Source organism: Pleurodeles waltl, chromosome 1_1, assembly GCF_031143425.1.
Source record: "Pleurodeles waltl isolate 20211129_DDA chromosome 1_1, aPleWal1.hap1.20221129, whole genome shotgun sequence".
NCBI classification, from domain to species: Eukaryota; Metazoa; Chordata; class Amphibia; order Caudata; family Salamandridae; genus Pleurodeles; species Pleurodeles waltl.
In genome coordinates this window covers 942,237,693-942,254,411 of record NC_090436.1, presented here as the reverse complement: position 1 = coordinate 942,254,411, position 16,719 = coordinate 942,237,693, and the positions used below count along the sequence as shown (strand labels likewise).

Genomic DNA, 16,719 nt, shown 5'->3' with positions numbered 1-16,719 from the left:
TGTTGTAGAGCCACAATTATGCAGAAAACACCACAACCGCGAAATCTTACACTTATGGTAGCCCGGCTTAAAGCTAGACAGCTCTCCCATTGAGACACTGCCTTGACCACACAATTTCCAAACGAAAATCTCCTCAGAGGCCAGCGTTTTTCTCCAAAATAGATCACGTGTGACAAATCTGAAGGACATTTTCAGTGCATCTGTTTACAGGTGCCTGCCCCTCAGATGACCCATTCACGAAAATACTCACAATAGTACATTAATCAGTTTCTTGATGTGGGAAATGTTGGCCGGGGTTTATTAATATTGATTTACAGCATGTCTGCCTTTACTTTTATGAGTGACATAAATCATTGTGTCATATTATAGGCATGCAAAATAATAGACCATGAGTTGCCATAAATCACGCTGTCATCCATGAGGTTGAAAGCCTGTGAGTTAATTGCTTATATTTTGTACATTTTTGTCATAAATCACTTTCGACATATTAACAACCCCATAAATTTCCAATATCTGGATATCACAAGCCCATCAATCAATTTGCCATAAACCAATCAAGTTTTTAGTCCTTTGGGTATCTTGCCCCTTGGCGTTGACGTTATTTCTTTTTTGTGTACCTTGTTTTTGGTGTGGGGGGTGGGGCGGGTGTCCTCTTTGCATTGCTGCACGGCCGCCCAGGTGAGACAGAGGGGTTCCGGGCCAGGCAATCCCCTTTTAAGCCCCTACCTATGCCCCTGGGGCACGGTTGGGGAAATTCAAAAGATTTTTTGGCCTCCATTGGGCCATCCTTGGTTATTGCCCCCATTCTGCTTCTGCAGCCATGCGCCGAGGACTCAGAAGGGCAGGGGGTGGGGAAAAGAGTGGGGAGAGACCACTTTCGGTCCCCCCTTTGCCTGCTCGCCCTTTTTGGAACGCTTTCTCAAGGGCCTCGGAGGGGTTTCCGCTCTGGCCCCTCGAACCCCCTTCAGGTGCAGGCCTTCGCCCAAATTGATAAAAAAGACAGACTGGAAATCTGCTTTTTTGTGGTCATTGTCTCTCTATTGTCCTTCTCTAAAGCAGTGGCTCCCAAAATTTTGACTTCTTTGGACCCCCATTTTATCAATACTGGAGCCTGGGGACCCCCCACTGAATCATTATTGGAACCCGTGGACCCCCACTGAGTCATTACTGATAGCTGTGACCTAATATTATTAATTTTTTTAAGCAGTCACGGACCCCCTCAGGAGGGTTCCCGGACCCCAAGGGGTCCCCGGTCCACAGGTTAGGAACCACTGTTCTAAACCATGCCCATACTTTTAACTGAATATAAGCAGGAGGGAAACTGCAGACAAAAGAACCTCAACTCAGGACATCAACTAACACTTGAAGCAAGTGGAGGGTCCTACGATCTGAATGCCTCCGAAGACAGTGGCAGACAGGAACAATCACAAGACTGGATTACAGATTACTCTAGAGCAGGAGTTTCCAACCTTTTCTGCATCAGCAGCTACTTAAGTTCAATAAAAATCATCACAAGCTACTATTATTATTCTTGGTGTGGTAATTATGACCACAGCATCAAGATTACATTAGCGGCTGCCATATAGAAGATTCCTAGCAGCGTTTACCTCAGTTCATCGGGCCCAGTTGCCCGTGGTAATGAAAAACAAGTGTTGTCAATATGAAATGCCTCTATGTCAGTAACAGATAACAGCGATATCTGGTATGTCCCAGTACTATGGTAGTAATAATAGAAATAAGACTCCCCAAATCCACGATATACCACCTAATTATTATCTTCAAATATATTTTGGAAATGTAGCCATTTTTGGAGTGTTGTAGAGTGGTGTGGTGTGGAGTAGCATACAGTGAAGTTTTAGAGTGGAGTGGCATGTGTAGTACCATGGCTTAAAGTGGAGTAAGGCAGCATGTAGTGCTGTAGAGTGAGTAGCATGGCCAAGAATGAAGTGGCATAGAGTGGATTAGAGTGGAGTGTTGTGACAGAGTGTAGTTTCATGAAGTGGAGTAGGTTAAAAGCACAGAATAGAATAGAGTTCTGTAGAGTGGAGTGGAGCATGACCTAGACTACTGGTTTGTTTTGATGGTATTAAAATATTGTTTAGAGGACACTTCTGAATTACAATACATGTGCTTTATTTGTGCTTTTCTAATTCTGATATATTCTGAAATATTTGTGCCACTAAATTACAGACAGATTCTGTTGTGTGCTAGAAAAAAACATTTTCTTTCCCAGTACCCAGCAATCTTGTCACATAAATCCTCTCACTTTGAAGTCTGAGAAAGAAAAGTAAATGCAAAGCACCCTATGAAGACAGAGCCTGACACCTGACTTCTGCCTTTGAAGGAACAGCAAATGTGACATGATAAGAACAAAATTTAAAGGCCTCATTACAGAAAATGGAAGCTGTGGACAATACAAGGAGCGATGGTGAAGAAGCTTTGCTACACTGGAGGGCCGATGACATGCTGGACGATCTGAAACAAAGCCAGAAAATGTGAGTTACAGACCACAAAGCCAAATAGTAAGCAATGGTGCAATGCATTCCCAAGAAAGCTTTCAGAATGCCCACAAGAAGTCTTGTCACAATGGTGGGCTTCAACCTAAACACCTATCCTCCCTCAAGAACCACGTGTAAATGTGTTCTCATCACAGCAGCCCATAGCAAGCAATACCCAATGGTTATTCTCAAGTTACATACTTCTCCATCTAGAATTGAAATTCAGGCCTTACATCACAGAAAGACGGCGCAGCAAAAATCTGACCGTAAAATAAAAGTTGAAAATGAGTTGTAAACGTGATTATTCTCGAAGATACCCTCCACGCTGTCGAACCCTTACTAACACTAACCCTTGGCTGTTACGGACCCCATGGATAGTAGAACACCTGCGAAGCCCCGCGGCAGCCGATAGGGGGCAGCAGAGAGAAGTGTATGGTCCAGGCCAGGAGCGCTCACCTGAGGCACATGGAGCAGCATCTCCAGCACCAGGCAACCGGGGGGTGGAGGGAGGACGCGGTGCAGGGGGGAGCTAGAGAGCTGGCACCGACATCCACCGACCAGCCTTTGATCATGAAGAAAGCCCAGTGCCCAGAGGCGGTCCAGCAGCCTTTCTCTCTCTAGGGAGGTCAGCAGCCAAATAAACATACAAAAAACTGCGGCCTCCCTAAATCACTCCAGTCTTCCAGGCAGGCTGGGATCCTCTCTCTTCAGAGCGGTCACCTCTCCCTCGGGGGCGCCCCCGCCCAGAAGCATGGAGCACCAGGCACACGAAGACGTTGAAGCCTGGTTGGATGATCACTTGGATTTCACAAACTCTTACTTTGTCAGGAAAGCTACCAGGTAAGAGAGCTGCGGGCGCGTGTGAAGTGATGGGTGGGAGAGGACTGTGAGTAAACAGACTCAGGGTGAACTGACGCCCGCCCCGCGATTAGCCTATAGGGGAGGTTGTGTGCAGTGTGTACCCCCTTCTCTCAGCAGAGGAACGACGGATGACCTTGTAAGGAGCAGGAACCCCAGAGGAACACACAAAAGTGAGGGTGGTACCCTCTTCCCTCGCAGTAGGGCTGCCCAGAGAGCACAGCCTGGCTGTGGCGTCTTCCCCCGCTGCTGCGAATGCTGCGCTCCCTCCGGCTGCCTTTGCCTTTCTAGGAAGCAGCAGAGAGTCGGACGGGAACTTTCCCAATCCTCCAGCATTAGATTTATTGGCTCATTCCAGACTCGGCACTCCCTTGTAAGAGGGGAAAAACAGCAAACATCTACTACATTTGTCAATACACAAGGGACCGTTTTGTTCCGAAAAGACAGAAAGATGTCGGGGACTTTCGGCACTTCTGCGTGGTCGCTCCGCCGCTGGCCTTCACGGAGCCTGGAGCATTGGTTCTGAAGTTACCTCAGGTCCAGAGGAACAGAACGCGGCTCCAGCGGAGGGTTTTCTTGGCCGCAGCTCCGGGGTAGATGCGGCCGAGCCCGGGCTCAGCCGCGCTTACGGCCGCAGCGGGGCCCGGACGGGGGACCACCCGCAAGCCCGGCGGAGCTTCCTCCTCGGCTTCCCCTCCCCCGTGCTGCTGCCCGGTGCGCTTTCTTCCTGGCCCTCGGCCGTCGCGGAGGTCCAAGCGGGGTGGCGGCATGTGGCCGCGGAGGAGAGTGGTGGCCCGGGATGATTGTGCGCCCCAGGAGACGGGCACGGCCGCCCCGCGCCCAGCCGCGCCTCCGCCACCAGGGGGCGGCGCCGAGCACCCCACCGGCTGCACTCTACAGTAAGTTCAAACGCAGGGCCTGCGGGGGAGGGGAGCTCAGAGTGCGGGGCAGGAAGAAACATAAAACAAAACAATGGAAACATGCAACAGGCACTAGCAGCAGCACCCCCTCAGGGCCACAGAGGAGCGCTGGGAGTCTGAAGAGTAAGGGCATGCCTCGCATTTACATTTGCCCTCACTTGGTTCATTTTGTATTTTCTTGAAAGTTTTTTAGTTTCCATTGGCTCTCTGGTAAACAATATTCGTGTATTCTATTCTGTTGTCATTAGCTGATGCAGAAATGTTCCTGGTGTGCCAATAAAATATCTCGGACCGTGGGATATCGCCCTTATTGTCGAATGAGTGCATATGTTGGCAATTGCTAGTCTCTAAAATGACGGAGAGGCCTGAAAGGGGAGATAGAGGCACTGTTTTTCATCTTATATATACAATCAACGTCTCCTTTTCTGTCATACTTGCTTTATTGGGTACCTCGGATAACACTAGATTCTTTTTTTAGCCTGTGAAATACGTATATTTTACTGCTTTCAAGAGAAGGGCAAGAAGCTGGCTTTCATCTACCCTTCCTCAAAAACACCACTTCACTTAAACTTTTGTGCCAAACGTCCCTTCCTGATTTTTGTGCGGAACATCTTGCACCGAGGAAAGAATGCAACCGAGCACACAAAGCGCGGAATACGGATTAGACTCTTGTTGGAGGAAAAACCGTGTATGCGAGACCTGGGACAGGGCGCTTTACAACACTCCCCCTTACCCCCCCTCTTGCGCTCACAGCTCACGCTCCTCCACATAAGGAGAAAGTGGGCCGGGGAGAAAGGAGGCCGACACTAGCCGCACCGGGGGGCTTGATGCCTCGTGATAAACATGCTCGGACCCCTTCCGGGGATGAAGACAGACAACGGGCGGCGGCAGAGCGCGGGGACAGCTGCAGGCGGTGGCCGGACTCCTGTGGGCGGGCGCACTCTTAGGTAAAGGGGACACTGGGAAAACAATGCGAAAGGCTACCTGGAAAGGGGTGGGTAGCGTTAAGATAACTTTCGGCTGGCAGGTTTGTTTATCAGGGTTACCTGACGTTGGAATGCTGGTACAGCTTGAACGTGCCAATGAATGTATATGCATTTAGGGAACAGGGCGTCAGGGTTTATATGAGGAAATTTGTATTTTTTAACTGAAAATGAGGGATTCGCCTTTCAAACGAGAGTCGTCCGACGGGCTTGGGTTTGGGACGTAATTTCCGAAAAGTGAATGGAGCTCTGGTGTCAACGCGGAAACATCTTTATGTTGACATCTATGTTCTCTCCACGCCTAGCCCTACACTCGTCACCCTCGAAGTGGGTGCGCACGGAGTGCTGTGTCTAGGCGGATCATGGGGAGGGGGAGCTGAAAGCCCCTGAGACGAATTATTGACCCGCCGCGTGCAGCAGCCAGTGGGTACCACCTGCTTCCCAGTCACCATCTGTGCAGAGAGAGATAGGATTTCACCCCTGTGGACTGGGCGCTGGGTAGCGGAGGGCTGTGCAGAGGGCTCGTGACCCCGCAGACGTTTTCTGTGAATGTGAGCAGTCTCGGGAGTTTGGGGGATGGACTAGTAGCTGCTTATAATGTGAGTTCAAAGCATTGTACGTACACGGCTCATTAAGAAGCCCCGCTCTCAACACCATATTGTGACCTCCAGAGGTCTTCACAAAGATGGCCGTTCTCACCTGAACAAGCACTTCTCGCTGGAAGGGCTGTGTTTCTAGGACCAGTACAGTGTTTACATTTTGAGGGGTTTCTGCATCTTGCGTTCACAGGCCCCTTCACGGCCTTGAAGTTGTAAGTTGTTAAACATAAGGTGATCGTTTTTCAGTCCAAAAAATGGCCTGAACTAACTGTGTTGAGGTGGAACAGGCTTTAAGTGGGGCTTCTGGACCTGAGAGTGAACGAAACAAATAAACATAGTCTGTTAAGTTTTTGGAAACGGGGAAACTAATTGGTTCATGGGCCCTGTTACCAATTGTACCACATCCTAAATAACTACTATTGATTTTATAACGGGAAACGAGTAACGACGCATGATTTGTGGAGAAGTTACTTCTTTTCTCGATGAGCCCGCCTCACCTGTTTACAAAAAAGTGCAGATGTGCAGTGCTTTCGGTCCGGCTAGTTATTTTCTAAAGTTTAATTCACAAATGGGCACACGCATATTTGCAATAACTCCGTCCACACCTTATCCAAAGTGAAACTGGTGCGTTTGAAATATATGTCAACGCCGACTGAGGCCAATCATTTGCTTTCCCATTGCCTGGGGTGCTGCACCTGTGTAGTTGGGGTCGCATTGGAGTCAGAAGGTCAGTAATTGATAACAGTTATCAGAGCTCAAGCTGACAGCCTGACAGATAAAGGTGAGTTGAAGAGCCTGCAAGAAGTTAACATTTTGCCCTTTTGTCTGTTCCTCGATCTCTATTTTCTGTAACCTCGAGGAGACCGCCTTAGGCGGTGGTGCGCATGCGTGAAGCCTCGTGAGCAGCCACCTCGAAGGTGCAAACTGCAGACTCACTTCCTGGAACACTTGTGAACTTGGTGCTGCTGCCCCGCTTTACATTGTTTAAAGCAAGACCATGCTTTCAGTCCCCCACTTAATGATTTTGGTGCTGTTCGCAACAATGTGCCTCACAGTAATACCCTCAAAAGGTCAGGCGTAAATATGTTGCCATTTCTCCTCACAGCAGTAGTGAAAAAAGTTACATGGTCTCCTGAAAGGCTGAGTTCGGAAACACATTCCTTGTTTCGTTGCAAAAACGTATCTTTTCCCTGTTTTCTCCACATACATGAGCATGTCTCCCATTGTCCCTGAGAGGGTACCATTACATGCTTTCGCTTTCTCACTTTTACAGTGCAGCGCCTGCTTTGTATACCCGTGTACTTTGTACGTGATACACAGCATGAGGAGCACAGTCAATTCTACACTGTATTCCACAGCGAACAGGTGTTCCGTAGAGCTCGCGTTTCCTGCTGTTCAGGGGGTTGGCTACTAATAGTGCAGCAGGTGCAGTGGCACCGAGGCCCTGGGGTATGAGTCTTATCCCCAAATCATGACTGTTTTTTTTCTATCAGACTGTCAGTTTCTTAGATTGCATCAAGGCCAATGGCTCTCTTGCTACGTCAGCTTCAACAGGTGGTTCGGCTCGTTGCTGTTTGCGCAGTTCAGGGAGCTTTAAGAAACCATTTGTAGCTTTGCTTTCATGTTCGCATTCCCGCCAATTCTAGCTTTCGCTACACAAGAGATCAGTGGATGTGAAATCAGGACGCCTACAGTTCACCACTGGATGTTTAATATTATCTATTAATTATTAATCCACTAATTTAGCTCCGGAGTAGCGTGCTACTCGCCGCAAAGCGCTTCGACGACTCGTCAGGGGTAGTAAGCGCTATACAAATACAATTTACAGCACTTATATAACATTTATGTGCGTGCATGTATTTTTGCAGATGTTACTTATTTTGGGAGTATATCTTACCGTACATCAGGGATAGGTTTTGTTTTCCTGAAATACAGAGATAGCTTCAGAGCAAGGGACAAATAATGCAATTTGAAAGTGTAATAAGTGTCAACAAGGTAAAGTTCGTGAAAAGTGAATAATGTGTGTGGGGGAATAGGCGCCTGTTCTTATTATGTTATGCTACTGGTATTTGAATAGCTTCATCAAAAGCCATCCATGTGGTACAGAAGCGCTTTTGAAATACAAGCACCCTTTACGGTTCTGAGGTGGTCGTTCGGAAACACGGGGTTCTGTGGATTTTGCATTTACTTATTTTTCGTGTTGTTTCAATGATAATCACATTGGATAGCGGTGGGCCAGGTTGGAATGGAATATGCATTGAATATGAAGGATTGTCTTGGATAGCGCAAGCTAGATCCTTTTATGCATTTCTGTGGGGTAATGTGTGGATGGATGTGTTTGTATAAGGGGTTTGCCGATTGCTTTCCTCCTTTGGAGGTGCACGCCTGTGAAGTGTTGGCCGTCGATGGCATCTTCTGTGAGCTGCAGATCACCAGTTCGAATCCCACCTGAGCCAAATGGGGCGTTCATCTTTCACATGCAGGTAAATCTACTACCACTTTGTTGGGTAGGAATCCCACTGACTATTTTCAAACCATAGTGAGGTAAAGAGCACTGCTTAAAAAACGTATTATATACCAGATGGCCTTTTTCAAATAATTGTTTCCAAAACAATGTATTCAAAATATTTCCAGATATTGTTTGTGTCCACAACACATGGGCCAAGGGTTATACTTGCCACCGTCCTTCGTCGTTACTGTCCTCTCACTTTTAACCATCACATGTGCTCTTAGTGTAATGTGTATTTTCTTGCCAGTAGATTTTCTGTGAGCAAAAATACAAACGCAGCATAGTTGACGTAACTTTTCACTCAATAACGTTTTTCTGGTTCCTGTTCATTCAGAATTCTTGGTGTATTTATTTAATATAAAATTAACATCTAATACTAACAAAATGGTTTATTAATGATTTAATTATATTGCATGATGAATAGTTCTGTAAAAGGAAAAAAAAACACTCTGGTATCCCAAACAATGTGCGGTGGCAGATAGTGGGCGGAGTTCAGCGGGCCAGAGTTAGTGACAGTCAGACGATTCATTATTTGTATGAACTCTCCTCTACAATGAAATTGCCAACTTGGAGTAACGTTACAGTAAAACCGTTGTGGTTTACTTTAGACACCACAACCGAACACATTTTCAAAGTGCCTTGCATTTTGTCACTCCCCCTTTCAGAAGCCAAAATCTGGTGAGAACACACACAGTCCCGTTTCAGGCTTGAGAGCATGAGACCTTTTTTTTTTTAATAAAATGGCCCAAGCTATGCTTTTTTTGATGCTCGTCTCTGTGTTCTCATCATCTGTTATTTTGCTAATGTGCTGATGCCAAAATTAGAACCAATTTCTGCAGATTACAAGGACCAAATTAGTGTCTTTGAATATGGTAATAACAACCTGGGTTCTTAAATTAAAAGAAGCCTGTGGATAGGTAACTCGCCACTTGTTCCTCCATCCCACTTTACAGCTATATAAATAAGTGCCTTCCACCAATACAGAGAATACATTTTTAGGAAGGAAAATATGTAAAATGCTTACATAATTGCTAATATATAGACTAAAAAGGGAAGTTGGAAAGATTGACCCAAAATGGATGACTCTAACTGCATCTCCTGCTTACTAACAAAAGAATCATAAAAGCATGAGGTGTGATGTTACGCATGTTTTGCGAAAGTCTAAACATTGTGCTCTTACGCCACATTATGTAGTTACACAGTTTTCACACAAAAAATCACATTGTGATCCACCAGCGCATGAGCAGCTGCTATATGTGGTGCTTGTGTATTTTGCACTACTGCTTTAGCATCAAATGGCCCTTGTGTCCTAGAATGATATGAAGATGCATTTTGCACTAAAATATACGGCCAAATGCCAGTTCTGCATTTCTTATAATTGTGCACAATTTAGTATAATTTTCCAGAAACTTTGCATAATTACCAAAAGTATATTGCATGAATTTCTGGCACTCCTCACATATACTTTTGCCCACATAGTCAGGTGAAGTCAGGAAATATTGCCTCTTTGCCTAATTGAAGTTTTGACTTCAACCCATGTGGAGATAAATATCACCAGCACTGCTGCACGTTGCATTTCCTGGCAGAGGATGCCCAGTGGGCAGGCCATTCTATGCAAGGGAATGGCAAGGCAGCAATTCCTACTAATGCAGCAATGAGGAGTGGGAGAGCAGGAGCACTGCAGCTAGTGGACTAGCTGCACGGGTCAGCAATGAGAGCTCATCTGCGTGCAGAGCAGGAATGGACAGTGCAGGAGTAAGGCCCTGGTTATTTATCCCCAGGGTTTTGGTCAGTGGTCAAAGTGGGTGGGATCAGAAGGGCACAGCTTGCCAATACTTTTATGATTTATGAAACACTGCTCCCCTACTTTATGTAAAAAGACAACAGTCACATTACAGTTAATTCTGATAGTTTACATGCTTCAGCTGAAGTGCCATTCAGTGAGTCTCCTGTACTTTGAAACCAAAGCAGGGTAGAAGTCTTAACGAACCTTCCTGCCAGGGTGCCTGCTTGCCTGAAAGAAATCTAAATGTGCCCTACAACTTAATCCACACATGTAATGGATGTTTGGAGCCAGTACTGACTTTAGTTGGTCTAATCACTCAAAGCTTTGTGATGACAAAGGTTTATTCTTTTTGAGTGGTAGTGCAAAGAGTTAACAACTGGGTTGTGAAGTGCTGTGCTTTTAATTGTAAATGTATTTACATTGCGCTTCCTACACCAGGAGGTGTTGAAAGGGCAGTAATGTAAAAAAAAAATGCCCTACATACACTTTGGGGATTATTAAAATCTGTATTTTGAAAGAACCATTTTATCATAAACATTTTGCACATTTTGAAGCAGTCTATCTTATACTGTGTTTAATGCAATTTTAAAATAATGAATTACATACTCACAGAACTTTCTGTCACAGGCTGTGACCTCGTGGATCTAAAAATACACAAGTCACTTTTCTCCACTGCCACAATCAAGACTTAATTCTGTGGCTCTCTGGTTACAAGCAGACATCTGCCATGCATTAACTGATAGAGGTTTCATAATGTACTATAGGGCATTTCCTAATGAGTAACAACTTTTTAAATGTATTTTCCATTTAAGCTGCATGTTATTTTATATGTAGCTGCCTAACGGTGAAAGACCAAAAAAACTTATAGAATATTTTTTTTTAGCTCCAACTTTGACCCTGCCCCCAATGCATGCAGCAACACAGTTCCATACTTTTTTTAATGCACTTCGACCACTGGTTTGGGGGCATGAAACAACGGGTGGGGGATTGTTGCCAAGTGGAGGCTGTCCTTCCACTGCTGTGCATAGCCCTTTGCTGTAGCTAGAACAATTTCTCACAGCACCAAAGGACAACGAAAACTGTGCACTGTGCAATTTTTTTTATTTAAAGAGAAATCGAGAGCTGCATTACTTCACAACTTCCACACCTCAGTTAAATCCTGTGTTCTGTTTTGCTTTCCCCTCCCCCACAACCAACCCAAAAATGTTTGAGCAAAGAAATATTCGAGGAACAATGGATGTTTGTCTGGCTCACCATCACAGTAAATATATTTTGACATTGTGTATTTGTGATTGTCCGGGAAGCAGATAAAACAATTTACAAGAGATCTCCCTGGACGGAAAGGATGAAAAGCATAGTCTTAAAATGAGAAAGGTTTCTCTGTAGTAGTTCCCCACATGTCTTCAGAAAGGTGACTCCATGTTGACCATACAGTTTGTTTTCAAATGCCTGAGTGTGTCTGTGTAATGGGAGGATAGAGTTGTCAATAACACTTCTAACGTTCTCTGACTAAGGCAAGGCAGACTTCATCAGTTTGTTTTTACAGCCAGATTGACTCGCAACTCTGTTACCCTCAAGCTGAAGCTTGGATTTGATTGAAGAATACATTTCACAGCCAGAATCTGATGCCAAGTATGTGCGTGCAATAGGTGTGATGGGGCTGCTTTGGCATTTTTACGTCTGGCTTTTGCCAATACCTTTTGATTTTACTAAAATTATTTGTATATTATATTCATTTATAGTGGCTTTCAGCATGTTCTCTTCAACCATTGGTCTTTTATTGTGTTATTCACATTTTTATTCCACCCACTACAGCATTCAGCAAGGCATTGTGCAGTAATCCACTTCAACCCAGGGGCGTCACCCCCTCGCTGAGCCAGCAGATGAAAAATAAAATGATAGCTTGATATCGTTTTATTTTTCATCATTTTTCATCTGCTGGCTCATCCAGCAGAGTGTACAGGAAGGGGCAGGGCTAGGCCACAGGAGGTGGGAGGGTGGAGGAGGGGAGAGTGCTCTAAGTGCGCATGTGTGTTTGGCTGGCTGCCTGAGGCCGACCAAGCACACATGCACACTTAGGTTTCTCCAACCTGGCTGTATACAGCGGGCTGGAGAAACAGCACAGACCCCAAGCTTGTGTCCGAGCCACAGTCCGAGCCGCTCAGACCACTCCTGACGCTGCTTACATGCTATGTTTAGCATGTAAGCAGTGCCAAGATTGCTGGGGAGCCTGTGCTGGTGTCCCAGCGAATGCTGGGGCACCACAAAATAGCAAGATACATCGGCGTGAGGGAAACAGTAAGAGTTTTCTTTTCTTTAAAAATGTTTCCCCTGTCGTCCCCCCGCCCCAACCCTTGACATATGCGGCGACCGCTGCTGAGTAGTACATGATAAACATCATGACAAATTGTAACACAGTAGGCATAACAAATGTGTTTAATGTTGTAAATATAGCAAGGAAAAGCATGATACATGTCCACAAAGAACTTCTGCCCCTTTCGTGGTAGAAAGTGGATCTAGGGCCTCCTCCTCACTTCTTGTATTCTGCAAAAAACTGAAGACCTGGCTATTCAATTAGTTTTCCTGCAGGACCATCAAGACTGCCTGTACTCAGGCTCAATCTTACTACATGCCTGCACTCATCTACTCAGTGCATGGATACCCACATAGGGGACAAGCAGCGCTCTACAAATCCACTTTACATTACATTGCAAAGTGCTATATAATTATCAGTGGAGTACAATACATTCTCCAATACATGTCATTGATAGTTGTTTTAGGAGCTATTTAAAATGTCCTGTGCGTCCGTTTCATAACCAGATTACATGCTTACAGTGTGACTGGTGTTCATTTGAAACAAATCCAAGAATATTCAAATGTTGTATTACAAATTCTTATTTTTTTGTTATTAGGTGGTGTGCTTTTTAACTGGCTTCAGTGCCAGGCCTTTTTTTCAGTAAAAGTACAAAATTGTGACAATTCTGAAAAAGTGTTTTAATAGGTTGAATATTTTCGCAGCTAGATGGTGGTTAGTAATAAATACAGTATGGCTGAAGGTGGCCAAATGTATTAAAGTGTTAATAAAAGTTTGCATGACTGCAGTACTTTTGGGGATTTACTATTTAATAGTACTCATATTTCAAGCAACATTTTTTGGGGGGTTATTGGTGTTTTTAACAATAAGTTCATATGTGAAAAAGAGCGCAGTCAAGTCATTTTATGTGTGTGTCCATACAAAGGGAAGCAAATTGCACCTTTATTTTAGTGTGATTTAGCTAGTTGTTGCCAGTGCACATTTTTGTCATTTTGTAATTTTTTTGGCTGGTTTACCTTTTCATTGTAGAAGCTAACAGTCTTTCTTTGTTTAGACGTTTTGAGGCAACCAAGATCACAGGATATTTGGTGTGGATAAAAGAGTCCTTTATAAAGGACTCCTTGTTACATTTGAAACCAAAAGCACTGTGTACAAAAAACTCATTAATTTGAAAAATGTACTCCAACTTCAAAACTTTGTACAGAGACTGGTTGCTGAAAAAGAGAGCAAAATAATAGCACTTCTCAAATCAGGAAATTTTAATTAAAACTGAATCCTACATCGAATGTGTATCACGCTCCCTGCCAACAGTGGAAAACTGATCGGCAACATGTCTAGGTTTTCTCTGGAATGATATATTTTATTTGGGGTTAGTCTCAGGGCAAAAGAGCGCTGTACATTAAACTGGGGTTGGGTAACTGCCATTTGTACAGAGCTGGGTGGGCATGAAGCAGGGGGAATGACTTGGAGATACTTTATATACACTTTGAATGAGGGAGGAGAACTTTACGAGCCTGTGGCCTGGGAAAATATCTTTAGATCTTGTCAGGTGTGGTTCTTGGTGTACCCTGATGGTTGCATGATGGAACACGCATACGGCAACCACGCATGCCTGAACAACGGGACTCCGACCGCATTGTTCCCACGCATGCCTTTACCACGCATGCCTTTACAATGATTTTTCGTTGTGAAGGCATGCCTAGTAAGGGCATGTATTGTATTGTATTGTAATTGTAATAGTATTTATGTAGGGCTTACTACCCCTGACGAGGCGTCAAAGCGCTTTTTGGCAAGTAGCATGCTACTCCGGAACCCAAAAGAAATTAGTGGTGGATTAGTGTAGGGAAATACAAGTACAGTTTCAGTATTATTATGAGTCAATTTGAGCCGCGGATATGTGAGTTTGTTAGTTGGATTGACTGGTGTAATGGAGGGGTGGAGGAGGGAAGAATCCAGAAGTGTTAATTGGGAGTTTATAGTAATAGGATTTAGGCTTGGGATGAGTAAGGGGGAGGATGGAGGAGGGAAGAGTCTATGGAAAGTGTTAAGGAGATCATAGTAGCAGGAGGGGATTTGGATGAGGTAAAGGTGAGATAGCTGAGGGAGAATTTAGTGGGGTTGTTTGGAAGATAATGGTAGAAAACTGAGGTTTGGGTGAGTTAGATATGGAAGAGGAGGGAAGAGTTTAGGCAGGGTTATTAAGGAGATGAAAGTAGTAGAACGGATTTTGGATGACTCAGAGTGGGAATGGAGGATTGATTGATAGTGACATGACATATGGTGATGGGTAGACAAAGTAAAGCTTACAAGAGAGTAAAAATGTAATATTTTTTATTTACAATTTTATATATATCTATATAAAAATATATATATATATATATATACACGCATTTTTGATCCTTATTTTTATTGAATATATATATTTATTGGGGTGATTTATAATTTGAATTTTATTTTTAGATTCTATTTTTTATTTTTTTTCTCTAGTACAGTAGGACTAGAGTAATAAATAAATAGATATGTAAGTACATAGTAAGGGAATATATGTCAAAGGAATATAATAATGGGTATAATATGAGAAGAAAAGTAGTATTGTATAATCACAGGCTTTCAAGATTTGTCTTATTTAAAGTTAATTAATAAGTGTACTTTTCTAACATTTTTTATCTTTACTCAATTTTTGAATAGCCAAATACCTATGATAATAAACATTTGATCAGTGTGATATAAAATGAGAGCAGGGATTCAGGGGATTCATAAGTATCTAATATAACAACTTATCTAGGAGCTGTGTAATGACCTTTGAACATGTTAAGCATAGAATAACATACACACACACACACATATATATATATAGATATACATATATATATATATATATATACACACACACACAAATACATACACACATGAATACACACACATATACACACATATGTGTACATACATATACATATTCAAACCATGAGTAAATATACATTAGTTAAAAAGGTTTAAAGAGTATGTGTTTAGTTTATTGTTATGACATAGTAGCGATACATATCTTCTAAAGAACTATATATATATATATAGAATATACACTTAATCAGATAAAAAATATTTATCAACACAAGCATATGCAGTTCATAGCTGTTGGAATATCATGGTTATGAAGGAAAGAGCCAACTCTTGAGTGGTCTTCTGAAGACACAATAGTTATCTGTGGATTTTATAGTGGGGGTAATGAATTCCATAGTTTGGCTGCTTGAACGGAGAAGGATGTACCACCTATAGTCTTTTTCTTGTATGGTGGTGTTCTAAGGCAGGGTGCCAATCTTGAGCGGAGGTTTCTTTGTTGAATGTATTTGGTTATTTTGTTTCTGATAAAAAAGCGGTCCTCTTCGATGAATAGCTTTGTGGGTGATACAAAGCAGCTTGAAGGTGCATCTTCTGGCAATGGGTAACCAGTGTAGTGCTCTCAAGGTAGGGGAGATGTGGGTTTGTGGCTTTACATGTAATAGTAGCCTGGCTTCGGAGTTCCGAATACGTTGTAGTTTTTTTCATAATAGATAGAGATGATCCATGGGAGAGGCCATTGGCATAATCCAGTTTGCATAGTACAAGCAAGATAGTAGCCTGCACCTTGTGTGGAAATCTGAGGTGGGGGAAGATGTGTTGTAGAGTCTTCAAGGTGACGAAGCTTGTTCGTGCTAATTTGTCCACTTGGGCCTTCATTGTTAACTTGGAGGTACATGGGGATTCCAAGGTTTTTAACCTCCTTGGATAATTGAGGAGGTGGTCCGAGATCGTCAGGCCAGGCGCACAGTGGGTCATAATTTTTCCAGTCACCACATATGAGTATTTCTGTTTTGGAGGCATTTAGTTTGAGATGGCTCCAAGTCATCCACTGATCAACGGCTCTGAGGCAAATAAAGATTAGTGAGTTTTCAATGTTTTTGGGGCTTTCTAATTTAAGTAGTATTTGTGTGTCATCTGCATAGTTGTAGCATGTGAGATGAAAATCATTCATCAGTTTTGGTAATATCATATAGATGTTGAAAAGCAAAGCTGAGATGATTGATCCTTGGGCGACCCCTGCTTTTGTGAGGTAGGGTATGGACGAGAAGGGGGGAGAATAGATGATATTAGTTCTTTTTTGAAGGTAGGATGTAATCCAGTCGAGAGGAGTCCCTTCTATGCTGGCTTTGTGGAGTCTTTGAATTAGGGTGTCATGGTCAACCATATCAAAGGCAGCCGAGAGGTCCAAGAGAAG

At 43.6% G+C, this 16,719-nt stretch overlaps 1 protein-coding gene and 1 long non-coding RNA gene across 9 annotated transcripts in view; one reads left to right on the top strand and one right to left on the bottom strand.

The window, feature by feature from the left end:
- Window positions 1-2,109: 2,109 nt before the first annotated feature.
- LOC138289542 (uncharacterized) lies at window positions 2,110-4,024 on the bottom strand. Its single transcript, XR_011202550.1, has 2 exons — window positions 3,889-4,024; window positions 2,110-2,475 (listed from the first exon to the last, which is right to left on the bottom strand). It is a non-coding gene; the product is annotated as an uncharacterized lncRNA (long non-coding RNA).
- Window positions 3,217-16,719, top strand: part of PDE5A (phosphodiesterase 5A) — a 639,000-nt gene continuing 625,497 nt past the window's right edge. For 4 of the 8 annotated variants that reach the window (XM_069230178.1, XM_069230177.1, XM_069230176.1 and 1 more), the window contains exon 1: window positions 3,954-4,255. In XM_069230178.1, the coding sequence (XP_069086279.1) occupies window positions 3,954-4,255 (302 nt within the window). Of the gene's footprint in view, window positions 3,339-3,953; window positions 4,256-5,043; window positions 5,224-16,719 lie in introns of those variants that run through there. The other 4 variants (XM_069230182.1, XM_069230181.1, XM_069230180.1 and 1 more) reach the window with 2 other exon arrangements.